This window comes from Ictalurus punctatus, chromosome 3, assembly GCF_001660625.3.
Source record: "Ictalurus punctatus breed USDA103 chromosome 3, Coco_2.0, whole genome shotgun sequence".
Classification (NCBI taxonomy): Eukaryota; Metazoa; Chordata; class Actinopteri; order Siluriformes; family Ictaluridae; genus Ictalurus; species Ictalurus punctatus.
Window position 1 is genome coordinate 23,532,801 of NC_030418.2, and position 17,221 is coordinate 23,550,021.

The window sequence follows — 17,221 nt, forward strand, 5'->3', positions numbered from 1 at the left end:
CACAGCAACAAAAAAAAGACAAAAAAACAAGCTTGAACACCTACAGAATTGCATGGACACCTATAATGCTGAAATAAATCTTAGTGTTCATTTGAGGTGAGAAGGAAGACAAATGAATGCTGTAGGAGTGTATCAAACACTGTAGGGCTTCGAGCAACACCAATTTTGCTGTGTAAGGAGCCAAAAGTGTGGGTCTGTTACTGTACAGGGGATTTTTATTTTCTTTTATCATAAAGTAATCCCTAATGTGAACAACAATTTATTACTTTATTATTATTATTATTATTATCTGGCGCTTGGTGCATTCTGTAACTGTACACTATATTCAATAAATGGGTTGAGTCAAGTGAACGAATGTCTGTTCTTTTATACTGTCCCTCATGTGAATGACCAATGAGAGAGCATGAGGCCTGAGCCGCCTCTGTCTATTTAACTTAGACTAAAGTTCAGATCAAAGAACTCCACAGATCAAATCAGTTTGTTCCAGAATTGCAGACCCTCAGCATGGCCACTCCGCTCACTGACCAGGAGAAACGCAAGCAGATCAGCATCCGCGGGATCGTCGGGGTGGAAAATGTTGCAGAGCTGAAAAAGGGCTTCAATCGGCACTTGCATTTCACTCTGGTGAAGGACAGGAATGTGGCCACACCACTTGATTATTATTACGCCCTGGCACACACGGTGAGGGATCACCTGGTGGGTCGCTGGATCCGGACACAGCAGTACTACTATGAGAAGGACCCAAAGGTGAGGTCACAGGAGACCTGGGTAAGGTTTTTAGTCTGAAATTCTAAATGAGGAGGATAAAACTCTCATGATTATCTTACTCCAGCTCCTTTATTTGGTGCTGTTCAACCTGTGATTGAAGTACAGTATAAAAGTAGGAAGGATGGCGATTATACCAAGAAATCTGAGTAGATATTTGAACCAAGAAAACCCAAAGGAACTAAAAGAAAAAGAAAAATGGATGGTCGGTTCAATTTATTAACCTGTCAGGGACCAACATTTCTATTGGTAATGTGGTGTCACTGGTTTTGTCTGAAACCAATGACCTCTCCTGTAAATGGTAAACTCTTATAAACAAAGGTACCAGGAAAGATTCTCCATAGAGGAGCTATTTTTGGTTTACTTGAGGACCTCCTGGTTCTTTTAAAGACTTGATTTCTATAGTGTTCATCAAATATGTAGATGAAAAGGAGTCCAATATCACATCCATGCCAAAATTCTAATGATTTAATGTCCAGGCTGTAATTCCAGCAATACAGAAGTGCAAAACTCCTGAGCCCCATGGTAATCTTTGTATAGATGGTTAATAAAGGTGAAGCAAATTTGATCATTCTTCATGTTGCTGTGTATGTCAGTTTATTAGAATTCAATAAAACAAATCTTCTATTATATTCTCTGTATTGTTTTTAAGCTTGGGTTTAAGTTGAATATTTGCAGTTTGTAGGTTCAACTAGCAGTGAGATAAATCTAGAGTTCAAACTAAGAAAGCCAGGACAAGGGTATATTCTAATGTTTTTGTGTATCTCTGGATTAGTTAGAATACTATGTACACATATAAACATGTATATCATGTATATAAATGCACAGCACATCATTTATTTTTATACATAGTGCACGTGGTTTTATTTCCCACATGATCGCATATGATGTCACGTCTGTTTACTTGAATTCACATCTGCAGTTTCAGAGCACAGGATGGTGAAATATGCCTTCATATCTTTTTTATATGATCACATATTACTCACATTATCACATGTGAAAAACATTATTATTAAAAAAAAATCAAATGTATATGTTTTTCTGCAAGAGGATGGGCAGTCTGATTTTTATTTATTTGTTTTTATTTTGTATATTATACATATTTGTATTTTTACATAACCGATTCAGGTTATTGAGATCTTGAATTTGTTATAGATCAAGCTGGTCAAATTACAAAACTGGGAGATTCACTTGGGAAATCAGTTAAGGGAGATTAACTTGTTTTCATAACTAATTAAATGCAGATCTGTTTCAGATACAGACATTGCCAAGATTAATCATGCTCAGTTTGTTATGCCTTTCCTGTGCTGTTCTGTTGACTGGATGCTCAGTCATTTTGAAACATGTGTTACAGCGTGTGTATTACCTCTCCCTGGAGTTCTATATGGGCAGAGCTCTACAGAACACCATGATCAATTTAGGACTGCAGAACGCCTGTGATGAGGCCATCTATCAAGTAAGAATGTGTGACAAGAAGAGAAAGAGAGCACTGATTACTTGTTTACTGAACTGAGTACACTCAGTATATCTGATTTCTATGATCTAGAATGGACTAAAGTGTTTACTTTCCTCTCTCGCATCTTAGTTGGGCTTGGACATGGAGGATCTGGAGGATATGGAGGAGGACGCAGGATTAGGGAATGGAGGACTAGGCCGACTGGCAGGTCTTACAGTTTTCCAGCACTCTGCCTCAATCCGCCATTCTTCCTTCCTCTGCCCTTCTGTGTCTCCTGCTGCTCTTGTTCCTCTTAGTCCCCACAAGGCTTTAGCAGCGTCTGTTACTGCAAATGTCATTTTTGTTAATGTGGAGTGTGAGCAGAACTGGCAGCTCCAGGCCAGAATGGGAAATTAACAACCCTAGAAATATGCAGTACAAACACAACACACAGGCATTCACATTATATTTACGAAGAAAATGTTTTTCATGACATCGGGAAATCATATGAACATTTTATTGTTGCTCTATGGGCCTCTCTATGCAATCCAGTCACAACAGACTATAAACTCAGAAGTCTCAGCAGGAGCATGATTAGATCTACTGACCACAGTGTTAAACACCTGATTTTCACAATTTAGTGCTGAGAGGCAAAACAAGTTCACACTTGTTCAAACTCAGTTATCTGAAGTTCTTCATGGCCATGTATATGTGTTTATGTTGTTCATGTTTATAGCATGTTTTCTGGACTCTATGGCAACTCTGGGCTTAGCCGCATATGGTTATGGGATCCGTTACGAGTATGGGATCTTCAATCAGAAAATCAAAGATGGCTGGCAGGTAAATAACCAGATTGAAAAGCTGCTATGACTATCACATCATATCATATCATGTAATTACTCTATCTGAGTGTTTGTCAGGCAATTAGAGACTATAGAGCTGGCAGTTCTCAAAGGCACACTCGGGCTGTTTATACAACTCACACAAATAGGTGCATATTGCTATCAGAGAAAGGTCAAATAAACTTCTTTAAAGTTATATACACCTTAAAAGAAAGTAAGGTGTGATTTAAATTATGATTAATTTGAAGGCACTGACTCATCAATGTACAAAAACTGGCACTGCAGTGGTTTTGCCAGTTATTCTTCAGAAACATAGTTGTAAGTATGTGACCGAACATGTATTTTTTGAATCATAAAATATAAGAGCCTTTTAGGTTCCAATATTACAAGAGTAATGGGGATGTAGGTATGTGGGTGATTTCAGTTTGCATATTAACATAATAATATTGTACCAACAGTTTGTCAGTTAGAAACGAAGCAGACCCAGAGCAAGAGTGCACATGAGATTAGATTGTGTCTGTGGCATAGTAGTCAGCGTCATCACTGCTTCTGCTTTGATCAGTTAGCAGCGACATATACACATGGTCAACTCACTACTCATGTCTAATGACAAACCACCAAACCAGCTTATTAGAAACAATTTTTAACTTGAACTGTTTAAAACATGGGTCTGTTATGAAGATGTAGGTCATACTCCCATCTTCCATGCACAATTTCTCTCTCTCTCTCTCTCTCTCTCTCTCTCTCTCTCTCTCTCTCTCTCTCTCTTTTATTATATCTTACGCTGTATGTGCGTCAGGAGTGTAACCTGTGTGTGTGCATGGGGTGCACAGGGTTCACGCTGCTGATAGCAGGGAACCAATAGAAATCCCAAGCTGACATGTGTCAGAACTGCAAACACACACTTGGACTTTAAACAACAGAAACCTAATCACACACATACAGAGATATCGTGAAAGGCATTATGAATCCGTACATATTTTCCTTGGGTATTTTTACTGCTATTGTGGTGTATATAGTTATTCTTAATTTTATATTCCAGCTACATATTGATGGCCATATTAAAGGCAATCGATTAAATGTCTTGTTCATTAGGTGGAGGAAGCTGATGATTGGCTGAGGTATGGAAACCCGTGGGAGAAGGCTCGTCCTGAGTACATGCTGCCAGTGCATTTTTATGGACGAGTAGAGGAGACTGAGGAAGGATCTAAATGGGTTGATACACAGGTCTCCTCTTACAAACAGCACACTGTCACCAACAATATACGATCTATCAGTGGATGCCAGTTAACCTCCGGCTATTTCTTTTTAGTAAAACTTACTTTTCCAGCCTTTTGTTGCCCCCGTCCCCACTTTTTTGAGATGTGTTGCGGCCATCAAATTCAAAATTACCTTATTTTTTTCTTAAAATGGTATATTTACTTAGTTTAAACATTTGATATGTTTTCTATGTCCTATTGTGAATAACATATGGGTTTATGAGATTTGCACATCATTGCATTATGTTTTTATTGACATTTATTTATATTTTACACAGCGTGCCAACTTTTTTGGAATTGGGTTTTTATATACTTATATAGCTGGAAGTACTGTACGAGTGTGTTGTCTTCTTTTAGGTGGTACTGGCTATGCCCTATGACACACCCATCCCTGGCTACATGAACAACACTGTAAACACAATGCGGCTGTGGTCTGCACGAGCTCCCAATGACTTCAACCTTCGAGACTGTGGGTGATTAGTCATACATATACATATGTGCTCTGTTCAATCACACACTCAGGTTTCATGTGTATTTATTCTATCCTCAGTCAATGTTGGGGATTACATCCAGGCTGTTTTGGATCGGAACCTGGCTGAGAACATTTCCAGAGTGCTCTACCCCAATGACAATGTGTGTCCTGCTTATCCACTCCTTATAGTGTAGTATTACTCCTAGGAGTAGTTCTTGTGAACCAATCTTAACTGCAAATCCTAACAAAATCTTACCTAGTATACGGTTAATCCTAAGAATAGAGAATTCTTAGAATAGAAAATGACTGTGGTAGTAAAAATCCATGGCATTTTGTTGTGCTGTAGTTTTTTGAAGGTAAAGAATTGCGACTGAAGCAGGAGTACTTTGTGGTGGCAGCGACTCTGCAGGATGTGATTCGGCGCTTTAAGACCTCGAAAAAGAATAGCTCTGTCCCCCTGTCTTTCGAGAGCTTTCCTGAGAAGGTTTGTCTAACACTGGTGCTGGAGCGGGGAAAGCCATTGGGCGTTTTTTTTGGAGCCTACACACTTATATACAATCTGGATTAGAACTTAAATCATGTTTGGAAATTGATATTCATTCATTTTGGTAACAGAATTAAAACATCTTTCAAGCTAACAAACCAATCCGATCAGGGAAAAGCTGTCTATAATTTCTGCTTTAGCAATAAGAGAATTCAATCATTTGGATAATATGCCAAAACCAGATGGTGTTTCTTTTGTGTTTATCATTATTCAACATGATAAATTGATAAAGCGATTTATGGTTGAGTTCAGCTGCCTTTCAGTGTAAAACCTACATAATATATATGCCAACACTTGCCAGTGCCAATGCTTTCCACCCTACCATCCATCATCCCCTCACTTGTGACGTTCTGGCGCCTGTGCTGTGAAAGATTTCCTGCCATCACACTTTTCTACCCACGTACCATCTGAACTATTGTAACTCAATCTGGTTTCTGAAAACACCGGTGTTAAAACATTGTGTGTATGTGTATCTGTGCCTCAGGTGGCCATCCAACTGAATGACACACACCCTGCCATGGCCATCCCTGAGCTAATGAGGATCTTTGTGGACATTGAGAAGTTGGAGTGGGACACAGTGAGAGATACACACCCATATAAATGTTAACAAGGCCTTCATCTTATAGTCCAAATGTACATTTAAATTAGTTTGCAGACACTTATATATAGAGAGACTTACAGAAGTTCTTTGTAGTCTCCATCAAAAACATATACCCATGCTAATACAAATAGATTATGATCTAGGATCTAGGATAAAGAATACTATCAGGGTCTAAGAATACTACCAAGCTAAATACCTGTTAGAACAAGGTTAGTACAGCAAGAAAAATGCAGTAGTCAAAGGATTTTTTTTTACATTTATAAATTTGCTTAATAAAGAGGTAGATCTTCGGAAGTGACCCAGTGTTCGGACGACCAGTGGAGGTTCATTCCTCCACCTACTGTAGGTGTAATCACAGAGATGGGTCTTGATGAATGCTTGTATCTTGAGGGATAGTGGGTCAAAGCAAGCCGTCTTAGAGACTCAAAATGAACAGGGTGCAGGTTTAATAAGTGCCTTCAGGCAGATGAGGGCTGGTCCAGTTTTGGCTTAGAATATATCATTGTGTATGTATATATATATATATATATATATATATATATATATATATATATATATATATATATATATATATACACAATTACAGAGGAGTAGCATTGATTTCCTCCCTTTTATAAGTCCTGAGTCCTGAGATGGACTGGACTGGCATTCCCACTTTGTTCATGAAGAAGAACGAATAAGAAGAAAGACTTTATTTGTCACGCATACATTACAGTACAGGGAAATTCTTTTCTTCACATATCCTAGGAAGCTGGGTTCAGAGCACATGTTTTAGTCCCCTGGAGCAAATCAGATTAAGGGCCTTGCTTGAACCCCCAACCTTTTGATCAGCAGCCTACAGACTTAACCACTGAGCCATCAATGATAGAATTTAGGATAAACTCTTTTTCTGTGTGTAGGCATGGGATCTCACTAGGCGCACCTTTGCCTACACCAATCACACTGTGCTCCCTGAGGCTCTAGAGCGCTGGCCTATTCATCTGCTGGAGAAACTCCTACCACGCCATCTACAAATTATTTACCAGATCAACCAGATACACCTGGACGTGAGTGTGGACATACACAAACTCCCTTTTCTTGCAATCACATTTTAAATGCAAAATGAAAGCAGTCAAAAGCAGTATTTGTGTATTTTTGTAGCAAGTAGCATCCCTGTTCCCTGGGGATCTGGACCGTTTACGTAGGATGTCTCTGATTGAGGAGGATGGTGGGAAGAAAGTGAACATGGCTCACCTGTGCATTGTTGGATCCCATGCTGTTAATGGAGTCGCTGAGATTCACTCCAACATCATCAAAAATGAAGTGTGAGTCACACACATAAATCAAGCATAGATCATCACACACCCACATTCATATAATTTAATGATATCAAAAAAGATGTGAGATTCATATACACATTAATCTTACTTAATCACATTTATCATCCTCAAAGCAGTAGCACACAGCATAGCACACGTGTCCAGACGTTTAGATTTTTTTTTCTGCCTCCTCTTAGATTCCATGATTTCAGTGAACTGGAAGAAGAAAAATTCCAGAACAAAACAAATGGAATCACTCCACGGCGCTGGCTCCTGCTGTGCAACCCAGGACTGGCTGACCTAATCGCAGAGGTAACACACACACACACACACACACACACACACACAAAAAAAAAAAAAAAAAACAGACAACGCACTCAACACACACACACACACAACCTGCACTGGGTAAAACATCCAAAGACTTTATTTAAGTTTATATTTAAGTCTTTATTTAAATTTATATATTTTTACATCTAAATCTATAAAGGTTTATACCTTCTTCATTTCACGCCTACATTTTCTGTCAATTTTCTCAGGCAGGCAGCAAAATCTAAAAATTTAACCACACAGTTAAAGGGAAAAGTAAGTAAATGAGTCCTCTACTATCGAAAAAGACATAAAATTTGAATTAAAATACCAAAACTTGTAGTAATGGTGATGAAAACTACTTCATGTAAATGAATGGAGACACAAATCATTTAGTTATAAACATATCGTTTTATTTTTTACATGAAACAGAAGGGACCCCTCTTGTCTGTGAAAGAACATTAGCACAACTAATGGTTGCGCGCAACCATTTCAATGTAGCTAATAAGTGTAAAGCGCTAAATTTTCTGAAGTACCCACAATGTTATATACAGAAGGTTTTATTTATGACACGCTGGTGAAAAGTGCATTTTCAAGAACCCATGCCTATGCTGAATCAATGGTTCTGCCTTTGTCACTCTCAACATGACAACATTTGATTGGTGAAACATTTCGATTGGAGTAAGGCCTGACCTCATCGTGATCTCACTGAGATGTGAGAGGATGATAGATGATAAGGAACCAATTAAAGAATCTTTAGTAGCATAAAAGAGGGAAAGAACAGCTACCATATTAGAAAAGAAAACAAAAACATCATGATGTTATATGTCATGGTTATGCCTGAATCGCCATTGAATTACATTACCCATCAGCCTCAGCATGTCACATGACCACGTCACATGTTTTCAATCACTCACACCTGTGTCTTGTTTCACCATGATTAGCACCATTAGTTAAGTTGCAGTGTTTTAGCTTCTCACTGTCAAGCTTCTGTTGTGTTTGTGTGCCTTTGTGTGGGCCACATTTCTGTTTATTGCCTGGATGTGTTTGCCTAGTATTCTTGGTTCGTGTTTTCACAATTTTGGTTATCTGGCTGCACCTTACTTAAATAAAATCTGTACTTGCATCCGCATTCATCTACAATACGTGATATCATAAGAATATTGTCAAATGTACATTCAAGTTTGACTAAAAAGTACTCTTATTAAAACAGACCTTGTACTGTAAGTATGATTCATTCAAAAGTTTACATGAGTAAACGATGAGTGAAACGCTTCCAAATTCTGACAGAAACACACAATATTACTAGAAAGTTGATTAATGTGTACCTGATCCGTAAGGGCAGTGAAACTTTTTTTTTTTTTTTTTTTAAATCTTTTGGTGTGTTTATATGTAGGTGATCGGAGAAGACTATGTAAAAGACCTGATGCAGTTACAGAAGCTGAATGATCTGGTGGATGATAATGTATTTATCAGAGACGTAGCTAAAGTCAAACAGGTTTGGACACACACCATGACCATTCATGCCCATTATACACCGTGGGCTGCATGTACAACCTGTAAAAAAAATTAAAAAGCAGGAGAGATGTTAATGCATTGTTGTTTACATTGTGGTTATTAATCATCTTTGTGTGTGTGATCAGGACAACAAGCGGAAGTTTGCACAGTACTTGGAGAGAGAGTACAAAGTGAAGATAAACCCTGCCTCTATGTTTGACGTTCAAGTGAAAAGAATTCATGAGTACAAACGACAGCTCCTCAATTGCCTTCACGTCATCACTATGTACAACCGTACGTACATAATGTACACGCATGCATTAACACATTCATCAGTTGCCTCCAATATATGTACATTAATTGATTTGCACATAAATGTCTGTGTCCTGCTGACTCCTAAGCTTTATCTGTGTAATCTGTGATGATGTTCTGTTTCTTTTTTTCAGGCATTAAGACCAGACCAGCAGCACCATTTGTACCACGCACTGTGATTATTGGTGGCAAGGTGACACACAATTAATACTCAAAAAAAAATATTCATTGATGTTCAAAAGTCTCACTACTGGAAAGAAAAACTTTCCTTCAGGTGGGAAGCTGCTCAACAAAACAAGCCAGTTTCCTCTTGGTTTCCCTGATATACACCTGACTGCATCTCTTGCAGGAGAGACTGAAGACTCCTGCAGTGATGTATGAGTGATGCAAAAAAAAAGAGACCCTTTAGTATGGTACAAGGTTCTGAGAAGCAAAGTTAGGGGTCCGTAATTTTTGTTTTAATACAAACATCAATGCTTTTAATCCAAACCTCAATAAATAATAATAATAATAATAATAAACAAGTAGGCCTATCAATAATTCACCAGGATCTAATGTGTTCTGTCAGTGGAAAGTTATAAAATGCTCTGGAAGTATATTCCTATTGATGTTTTAATTTTTTTTACTACACCTGGGTGACTAGGAACAGGAAATTGTTCGACCATAACTTCCTCTTTCAAAGGGGTATAAATATGAGCTAACACGTAGGCCAAATTCCCTTAGTCATTCATAACAATGGGTAAGACCAAGGAATATAGCTGTGATGGGCAGCAAAAGTTTGTTGGGATTCACAAAATGGGAAGCGGCTATAAGAAAATAGCACAAGCATTGAAAATGCCCATTTCCACCATCGCAGCAATAATTAAGAAGTTCCAGTCAACTGGAAATGTTATAAATCGACCTGGAAGAGGACGTGTGTCTATATTGTCTCAACGCACTGTGAAGAGGATGGTTCGAATGTCCGAAAAATCTCCAAGGATCACAGCTAGAGAATTCAGAAGGCAGTTTTGCCTTGGGGTCAGAAAGTCTCCAAAACTACAATCCAAAGTCATTTACATCACCACAATTTGTTTGGAAGGGTTTCAAGTAAAAAGCCTTTACTCTCATCCAAAAACAAACTCAAGCATCTTCGGTTTGCCAAACACTACTGGAACTTCAAATGGGATCGGGTTCTATGGTCAGATGAAACCAATATGGAGCTTTTTGGCAATAAACACCAGAGGTGGTTTTGGCGCACAGAGCGAGGTAGCCATATGGAAAAGTACTTCATGCCCACAGTTAAATATGGTGGTGGCTCTTTAATGTGTTGGGGATGTTTTTCTGCCAGACGACCTGGACATTTTGTTAGGATACATGGCATCATGGACTCAAATATCAACAGATATTAAATGAAAACCTGACTGCCTCTGCCAGAAAGCTTAAAATGGGCCTTGGTTGTATTTTCCAGCAGGACAATGATCCAAAACATACATCCACAAAAATGGTTTACTGATCACAAAATCAAGGTTCTGCCATGACCATCCCAGTCCCCTGACTTGAGCCCCATAGAAAACGTGTGTGGTGAACTGAAAAGGAGAGTCCACCAGCATGAACCTTGAAATATGAAGGATCTGGAGAGATTCTGTATGGAGGAATGGTCTCAGATCCTTTGCCATGTATTCTCCAACCTCATCAGGCATTATAGGAGAAGACTCACAGCTGTTATCTTGGTAAAGGGAGGTAGCACAAAGTATTGACTATAATGGTGCCAATAATTGTTGCACATCTATATTTAACAAATTTATATATTTTTTAATAATCTCCATGGGAGCAGAGTATTTTTGTGAATTTTTTAAACAAAAGATCTAAATTTTAAACAATAAAGACAATTTCCATGGCCTTCTTTGCTCATATTTACCAAGGGTGCCAATATTAGTGGAGTATGTCTTTGTGTGTACATAGGCTGCGCCTGGATATCACATGGCTAAGATGATCATTAAGCTCATCACCACTGTTGCAGATGTGATCAATAATGACCCCATTATTGGTAACAAACTGAAGGTCATTTATCTGGAGAACTACAGAGTGTCTCTGGCAGAGAAAGGTAAATACACACATAAAGGTTAACTGTGAATTTAAAACCACCTCATGCCCACTGCACAGAGATGGGCTGTATTGAAATACATTTGCATTGTATTATATTTTGTCATTTAATAGACATACTATAGAAAACTATATGTAATACCGTATTTTAATTTCATTTTTATATGTAATAATTTAAGTATGCTAGCTTTGCTAACTGATTGTTAACTCAGCCCTGTGTGTGTGTGTTTGTGTGTGTGTGTGTTTGTGTGTGTGTGGGTGTGTGTGTGTGTGTGCGTGTGTGTGTGTGTGTGTGTGTGTGTGTGTGTGTGTGTGTGGACTTGTGTGTGTGCGCGTGTGTTTGTTCAGTAATCCCTGCAACAGATCTCTCTGAGCAGATCTCCACTGCAGGCACAGAGGCATCAGGCACAGGGAACATGAAGTTCATGCTGAATGGCGCTCTAACTATCGGCACCATGGACGGGGCCAACGTAGAGATGGCAGAGGAAGCCGGCCATGAAAACCTCTTCATCTTTGGCATGATTGTGGAGGAAGTGGCAGCCTTGGACCAGAAGGGGTATTGAGAGAGGGAGATTAAGTAGGAGAGTCAATGGCCATGTGATGAGATATGATCTTATTCTATGTCTGTGTGTGTTCTTTATATAGGTATGATGCAATGCAGTACTATAAGAGCATCCCAGAACTAAAGCAAGTCATTAACCAGATTAAAAGTGGCTACTTCTCACCTGACCAACCAGAAATGTTCAGTGACATCATCAACATGCTCTTCAACCATGATCGGTATGTCATATACACATATTTTTTATACACATCACACATATACACATCAGATTCATTACACACAAAACTCCCACACACTGCTATATTATTAATGCCTTCATTAATTTACTTCAGTGTCATTGTAAATGTTAAATATCTTTCAGCTTTAAGGTCTTTGCCGACTACGAGTCCTATGTTAGATGTCAGGAAAGAGTCAGTGCTCTGTATCAGGTAACAACACACACTCACCAAAACTCCAATACATATACACCATTCTAGATTCACAGCTTCCGACCACTTTAAACATCATAAATATAATTATGTCTATGTCTCCGTCTATAACTGCATTTGTGTGTGTGTGTGTGTGTATGTGTATTAGGATCAGAAACAGTGGACACAGATGGTAATTAAGAACATTGCTGCTTCTGGAAAATTCTCCAGTGACCGCACAATCACAGAATATGCCACTGAGATCTGGGGGGTGGAGCCAACTGACCTGAAGATCCCGCCTCCCAACGAGCCACGAGAAGCGATCGAAGAAACCGTGCGGGCACTCCGCAAGATCTGAACGCACCCATTATGTTTCATATAGTGATTTGCTGTTACAATACACAGTATATGCTTGCTGTATACAGTACATCTCTTACAGGTCTTTGATGTTTTTAGATTTTTAACATATTTAACCCTCTGTATTGAAAACAGTGTTAAAATACAGTCCAAAATGCAGTTTAAAGCTAAAAGTAGTTTTTTACCCCCCTTTTTTCCTGAATGAGATTTTTTTAGACCCACTATATTCTGGTCCATTTGAGGGAAGTACTTGCTGTCAGACAAACACTGAAAACATTGAATTAGCAAATCAGGTAACTGAGTGGTAAATTTTTATAGGTGAACCATAGTGACATTATATTACAGTATAATAACAGTAAACCTAATACAGATATGAAGAGCTGTAACACTAGTACTGCTGTGGTTCATCATCCTGTCATACTAAAATCTATTCTCGTGATAGGAACCCATATTCAACCCATACTGGAGCCACTCGGGAAGTGTCTACTGTGGTCTACTCCTGGGTACTTCATAGGATCTCAGAATTTCAGAAATCTAATCTAAGTGTATCTAATAATTATTGTGCATTTTATAATTACTATGAGTCATTTGGGGAGAGCTTAAATGGAATGAATGGCATTAAAACTTAAGGTTTATTCTTAAATACTCTTACATAAAATGTGTTGCTACGCACCTCACATTTTAATGAGTCTTTATTGATTACATATACATTACAGCACAGTGAAATTCTTTTCTTCGCATACCCCAGCATGTCAGGAAGCTGGGGTCAGAGGGCAGTGTCAGCCATGACACAGCACCCCTGGAGCAGAGAGGGTTAAGGACCTGGCTCAAGGGCCCAACAGTGGCAGCTTGGCAGTGCTGGAGCTTGAACCCCTGACATTCTTATTAGTAACCCAGAGCCTTAACCACCAAACCTGCACCACACCCACCAAGTCCTCAAACATTGAATAAATTTACCATTGACAATTTGCCATGTTTGATATGTGGTAATTATTTAATTTAAAATACCTATATGGCTGGTAACAATTAGACACATTTAATACAGAATACAAACGTAAGGAATGAAACATGACAGGGTGTGCTGTAATAGGAAAATAATCAACAATATCTTAAGTGTTTTATTCTTCTTACACCACAGCAACTTGCTAAGTTTTACAATGACTACGTTTACATGCACAAGGCATTATTATGTTGAACCTCCTGGGAAATAACAGCAGGAAAGGAAAAGTGCATGTGTAGACAGCAACCATGTATACAGGAATATTCTGATACCAGTATGCATATAAACATCGTTTTCGGAATCTGGCTGCAACCCAAATATCAACTTTAAATGGAATTTGATGTGCATGTAAACGTCGTTAATGATACATATACACATACATATGCTGTTCTGAAGACTCTCCTTTGGTGGAAAAATACCGAGCACTGTTACAAAGCATTGACACTGGCGTCTCCTTCCGTAAATTTTCAAAAAAAATCTCCTTAGAGAATCAACTGTTTGACTCGTTCTTAATTTGTTTATTATTAACCTTAGATTATGTGCATCATCCACCAAGTCCCTGTGTAGGTTTTTACTATTGAGACAATAACGTACTTGAACAAACACATAACAAACATACTGTAACTCTGTTACTCACCTTGCAGTCGGGTTTAAAAATTGAGTAAGGCTTAAAAAATTTATAACAGAATAAGAAAAGACTTACAAGTGTTGCTAGTGTGAATTCAAGAAGCTGGCTCTGTATAGTAATAGCACACTTATGTCACATTTAAATGTTTTTGAATAAATAAAACTCCTTGCACAGTGTGAGCAGTACTATGGCTTCTCTCCGCAGTGAATATGCTGGTGTTGTCAGAAAACACCCTGCTGAGTGAAATTCTTCCCACACTGTTCACTGAGATATGGCTTCTCTCCTGTGTGAATGAGCCGGTGTTGTTTGAAAGCAATGTCATAATTAAAACTCTTCCCACACTCTGAGCACTGATATGTTATGGTCTCGTGTGGTGTCAAAAAAATATTTAGAGTCTTTGTAGACTTGTAGACCAAAAATTAAAAAAAAATGTTTATAGCAATACCATCTTGATTGAGTACTACAATACTAGTGAATACTAGTGATACTAGGCTCCATATCCACCATGACCAAGATAGAGGTAGACTTCTCTCCTGTGTGAATGCGCTGGTGTCATTGTAGAGCACTCTGATGAGGAAAACTCTTCCCACAATCTAAGCAGGTGTCCAGTTCCTTCCGCATTTGTTGTTGAGAGGTGCCAGTAAGGAGAGTACCAGAGGATGTTTGCTGAAAGTTAAAGTTTATTGTGACTGCCAGAATGTACAATGTAATCAGTCAGTCAATTTCACAATGTGCTCGTAGTGGCATCGTCTCATGTATCTGTGAAGTCTGTGATGTATAGCAAAGTGGACACGAGGAGCAGGAGGCTGTTATGAATTCCATTTGGGGAACACTTTTTGTTCCAGAGGTAGTCGAAGACAACGTAGAGATCTTTGGCGTATTCCTCTTCATACCACACCAAAAGCTCCTATCCTGGGTTAATGGTTCAAAAGCAATGGTACAGAGTCCCCTCTTGAAACTAGAATGCCACCAAGTTCTGCTCCTTCTCATCATGAGCACAATTCACATATCTCATCCAGTTAGCACGCACCTCTCTCGGCATCTATGTATTCCTCATACTGTCTGTTCTTAAATATCACCCAGGAATATCCACTGTTCATAGCTTCCTCTCTACTAGCTCTCCTGGGTAGGGTCTGAAGTGTGCACCAACTGAAACAGTCTCCCCTTGACCCACATGAGGAATACTGGACTCTCAAATCTCTAGTCCGGGTGGAAGTGTTTGTCTGGCTCTGTCGGTGACGCCTAGAGGAACAGGAGTATCAGGGATGAAGAGAGCCGAACCGTGAACATCACAGAAGTGGTAGACTTTATCTTCTGTTTCTTCCTCTTTTATAGGATTCTTCAGAAATTCAGAGTTCTGGAAGATGTGTCCAACTCAAAATTCCTCCACAAGGGTAATCTTCATCTTCAGGCTCTTCTTTAAGAGGCCTCATCTTGAATCGTGCATTCTGCTCATCCATGAAGGAAACATGTCACACAGAGCTAGATGTCACTCCATTGGTAACTATCTGCTCATCCTTACAATGCTGTGAGTCAGCAGGATCCGGAGAATGTGACCAAGACTGTAAAAGAGCTTGAACTGCCTTCTGCTGATTTCATTTTGAGTTTTAAATGACAGTAATGCTTAGGCTTGAAACAGAGTGTAGCCACCTTTAAAATACAGACATAGAAATAAGTACCAAGCTATTGTTTCTTCTTCTTCTTCTTCTTCTTCTTCTTCTTCTTCTTCTTCTTCTTCTTCTTCTTCTTTCTGGAAGCATTTGATCTGCCTCATAACTGAAGACTTTATTTTTCCTTGCATAATTTTCCACAGTGAACTGACTTAATATTAAAGAATCGATTGTTTGAAATGGACAAACTTGTGCAAAAACGAAAATGTAAATATCAAGAAAAAGATGTTACATACAATAAGTAGTAATGATAAAAATAAAAAAAAACAAGTGTGCATGTAAACTTAACTAAAACAGACAAGTGGCAGCTTTTTTCCCCAAAGTGTGTGTTGTCTTCAGTAAAACCTCACATGCACACCAGTTTGGGGGCAGTTTAATGCTCTCGTTTCCTCGGCCCTTATATATTAATATGTAAAATAGTTCATATGTCAGCATTCGATCAATTTAACCAAATAATGGCTTTACTGTGCAAAGGTAAATTTAAGTAGTCCTACAGATGCAACACACGCGCACACACACACACACACACACACACACACACACACACACACACACACACACACACACACAGGGTCTGTCACTGTCATGCTCTGAAATGTGGATGTCTTTTAGGAGTTGCCTGCATAGCTGTCTGTCTGTGCAGGGCTATGAGTTAGGGTTAGTGTTAGGGTTAGTGTTAGGTTTAGGGATTAGGGTTAGGTTTAGGGTTGGGGTTAGGGGGTTAGGGTTAAGGTTAGAGAAGATACTGGAAACTAGAGAGCCACACACCATAAACAGCAGATGGCGCCAAAGACTGCAAAAGATAGCTGCACAATTTTGTGTACGTGTGTAAGGGAATTATGTTTGGCTCTTCAGAGAGCCCATTCAGCAAGCACTATTGGGGCGGGTGGTGGATTACTTGTGCTATATTATTTTGATCATAAGAAGATGAAGTATTTTGAAATGTAGCTACTTGAAATTTACAGGTGCTACAGTATATAAGTACATGTGCAGAGACAGACATTTACATTTTGTACTGTAACAGGAACATTACAAAGTATTTGTTCATGGACACGATGTTATGGTCTCACGTGGTGTCGAAAAAATATTTCAAGTCTTTGTAGACTGAGACCAAGACAAGACCAAAAATTTCAAAAAATTTTATGCCGATACCGAGACCACTGATTTGTGGTCTCAAGATC

The 17,221-nt window shown here is 38.8% G+C and overlaps 1 protein-coding gene across 1 annotated transcript; it reads left to right on the plus strand.

Annotated features, from left to right (window-relative positions):
* Window positions 1–462: 462 nt before the first annotated feature.
* On the plus strand, window positions 463–13,710 carry pygl (phosphorylase, glycogen, liver). Its single transcript, XM_017463941.3, has 20 exons — window positions 463–747; window positions 2,120–2,221; window positions 2,351–2,429; window positions 2,937–3,040; window positions 4,138–4,269; window positions 4,659–4,770; window positions 4,852–4,934; window positions 5,120–5,257; window positions 5,802–5,894; window positions 6,818–6,964; window positions 7,059–7,222; window positions 7,414–7,528; window positions 8,922–9,023; window positions 9,169–9,316; window positions 9,469–9,527; window positions 11,276–11,417; window positions 11,765–11,972; window positions 12,062–12,196; window positions 12,340–12,406; window positions 12,555–13,710. The coding sequence occupies exons 1-20, from the start codon at window positions 505–507 to the stop codon at window positions 12,741–12,743; spliced, it is 2,562 nt and encodes an 853-aa protein (XP_017319430.1). The 5' UTR covers window positions 463–504; the 3' UTR covers window positions 12,744–13,710.
* The last annotated feature ends 3,511 nt before the right edge of the window (window positions 13,711–17,221 follow it).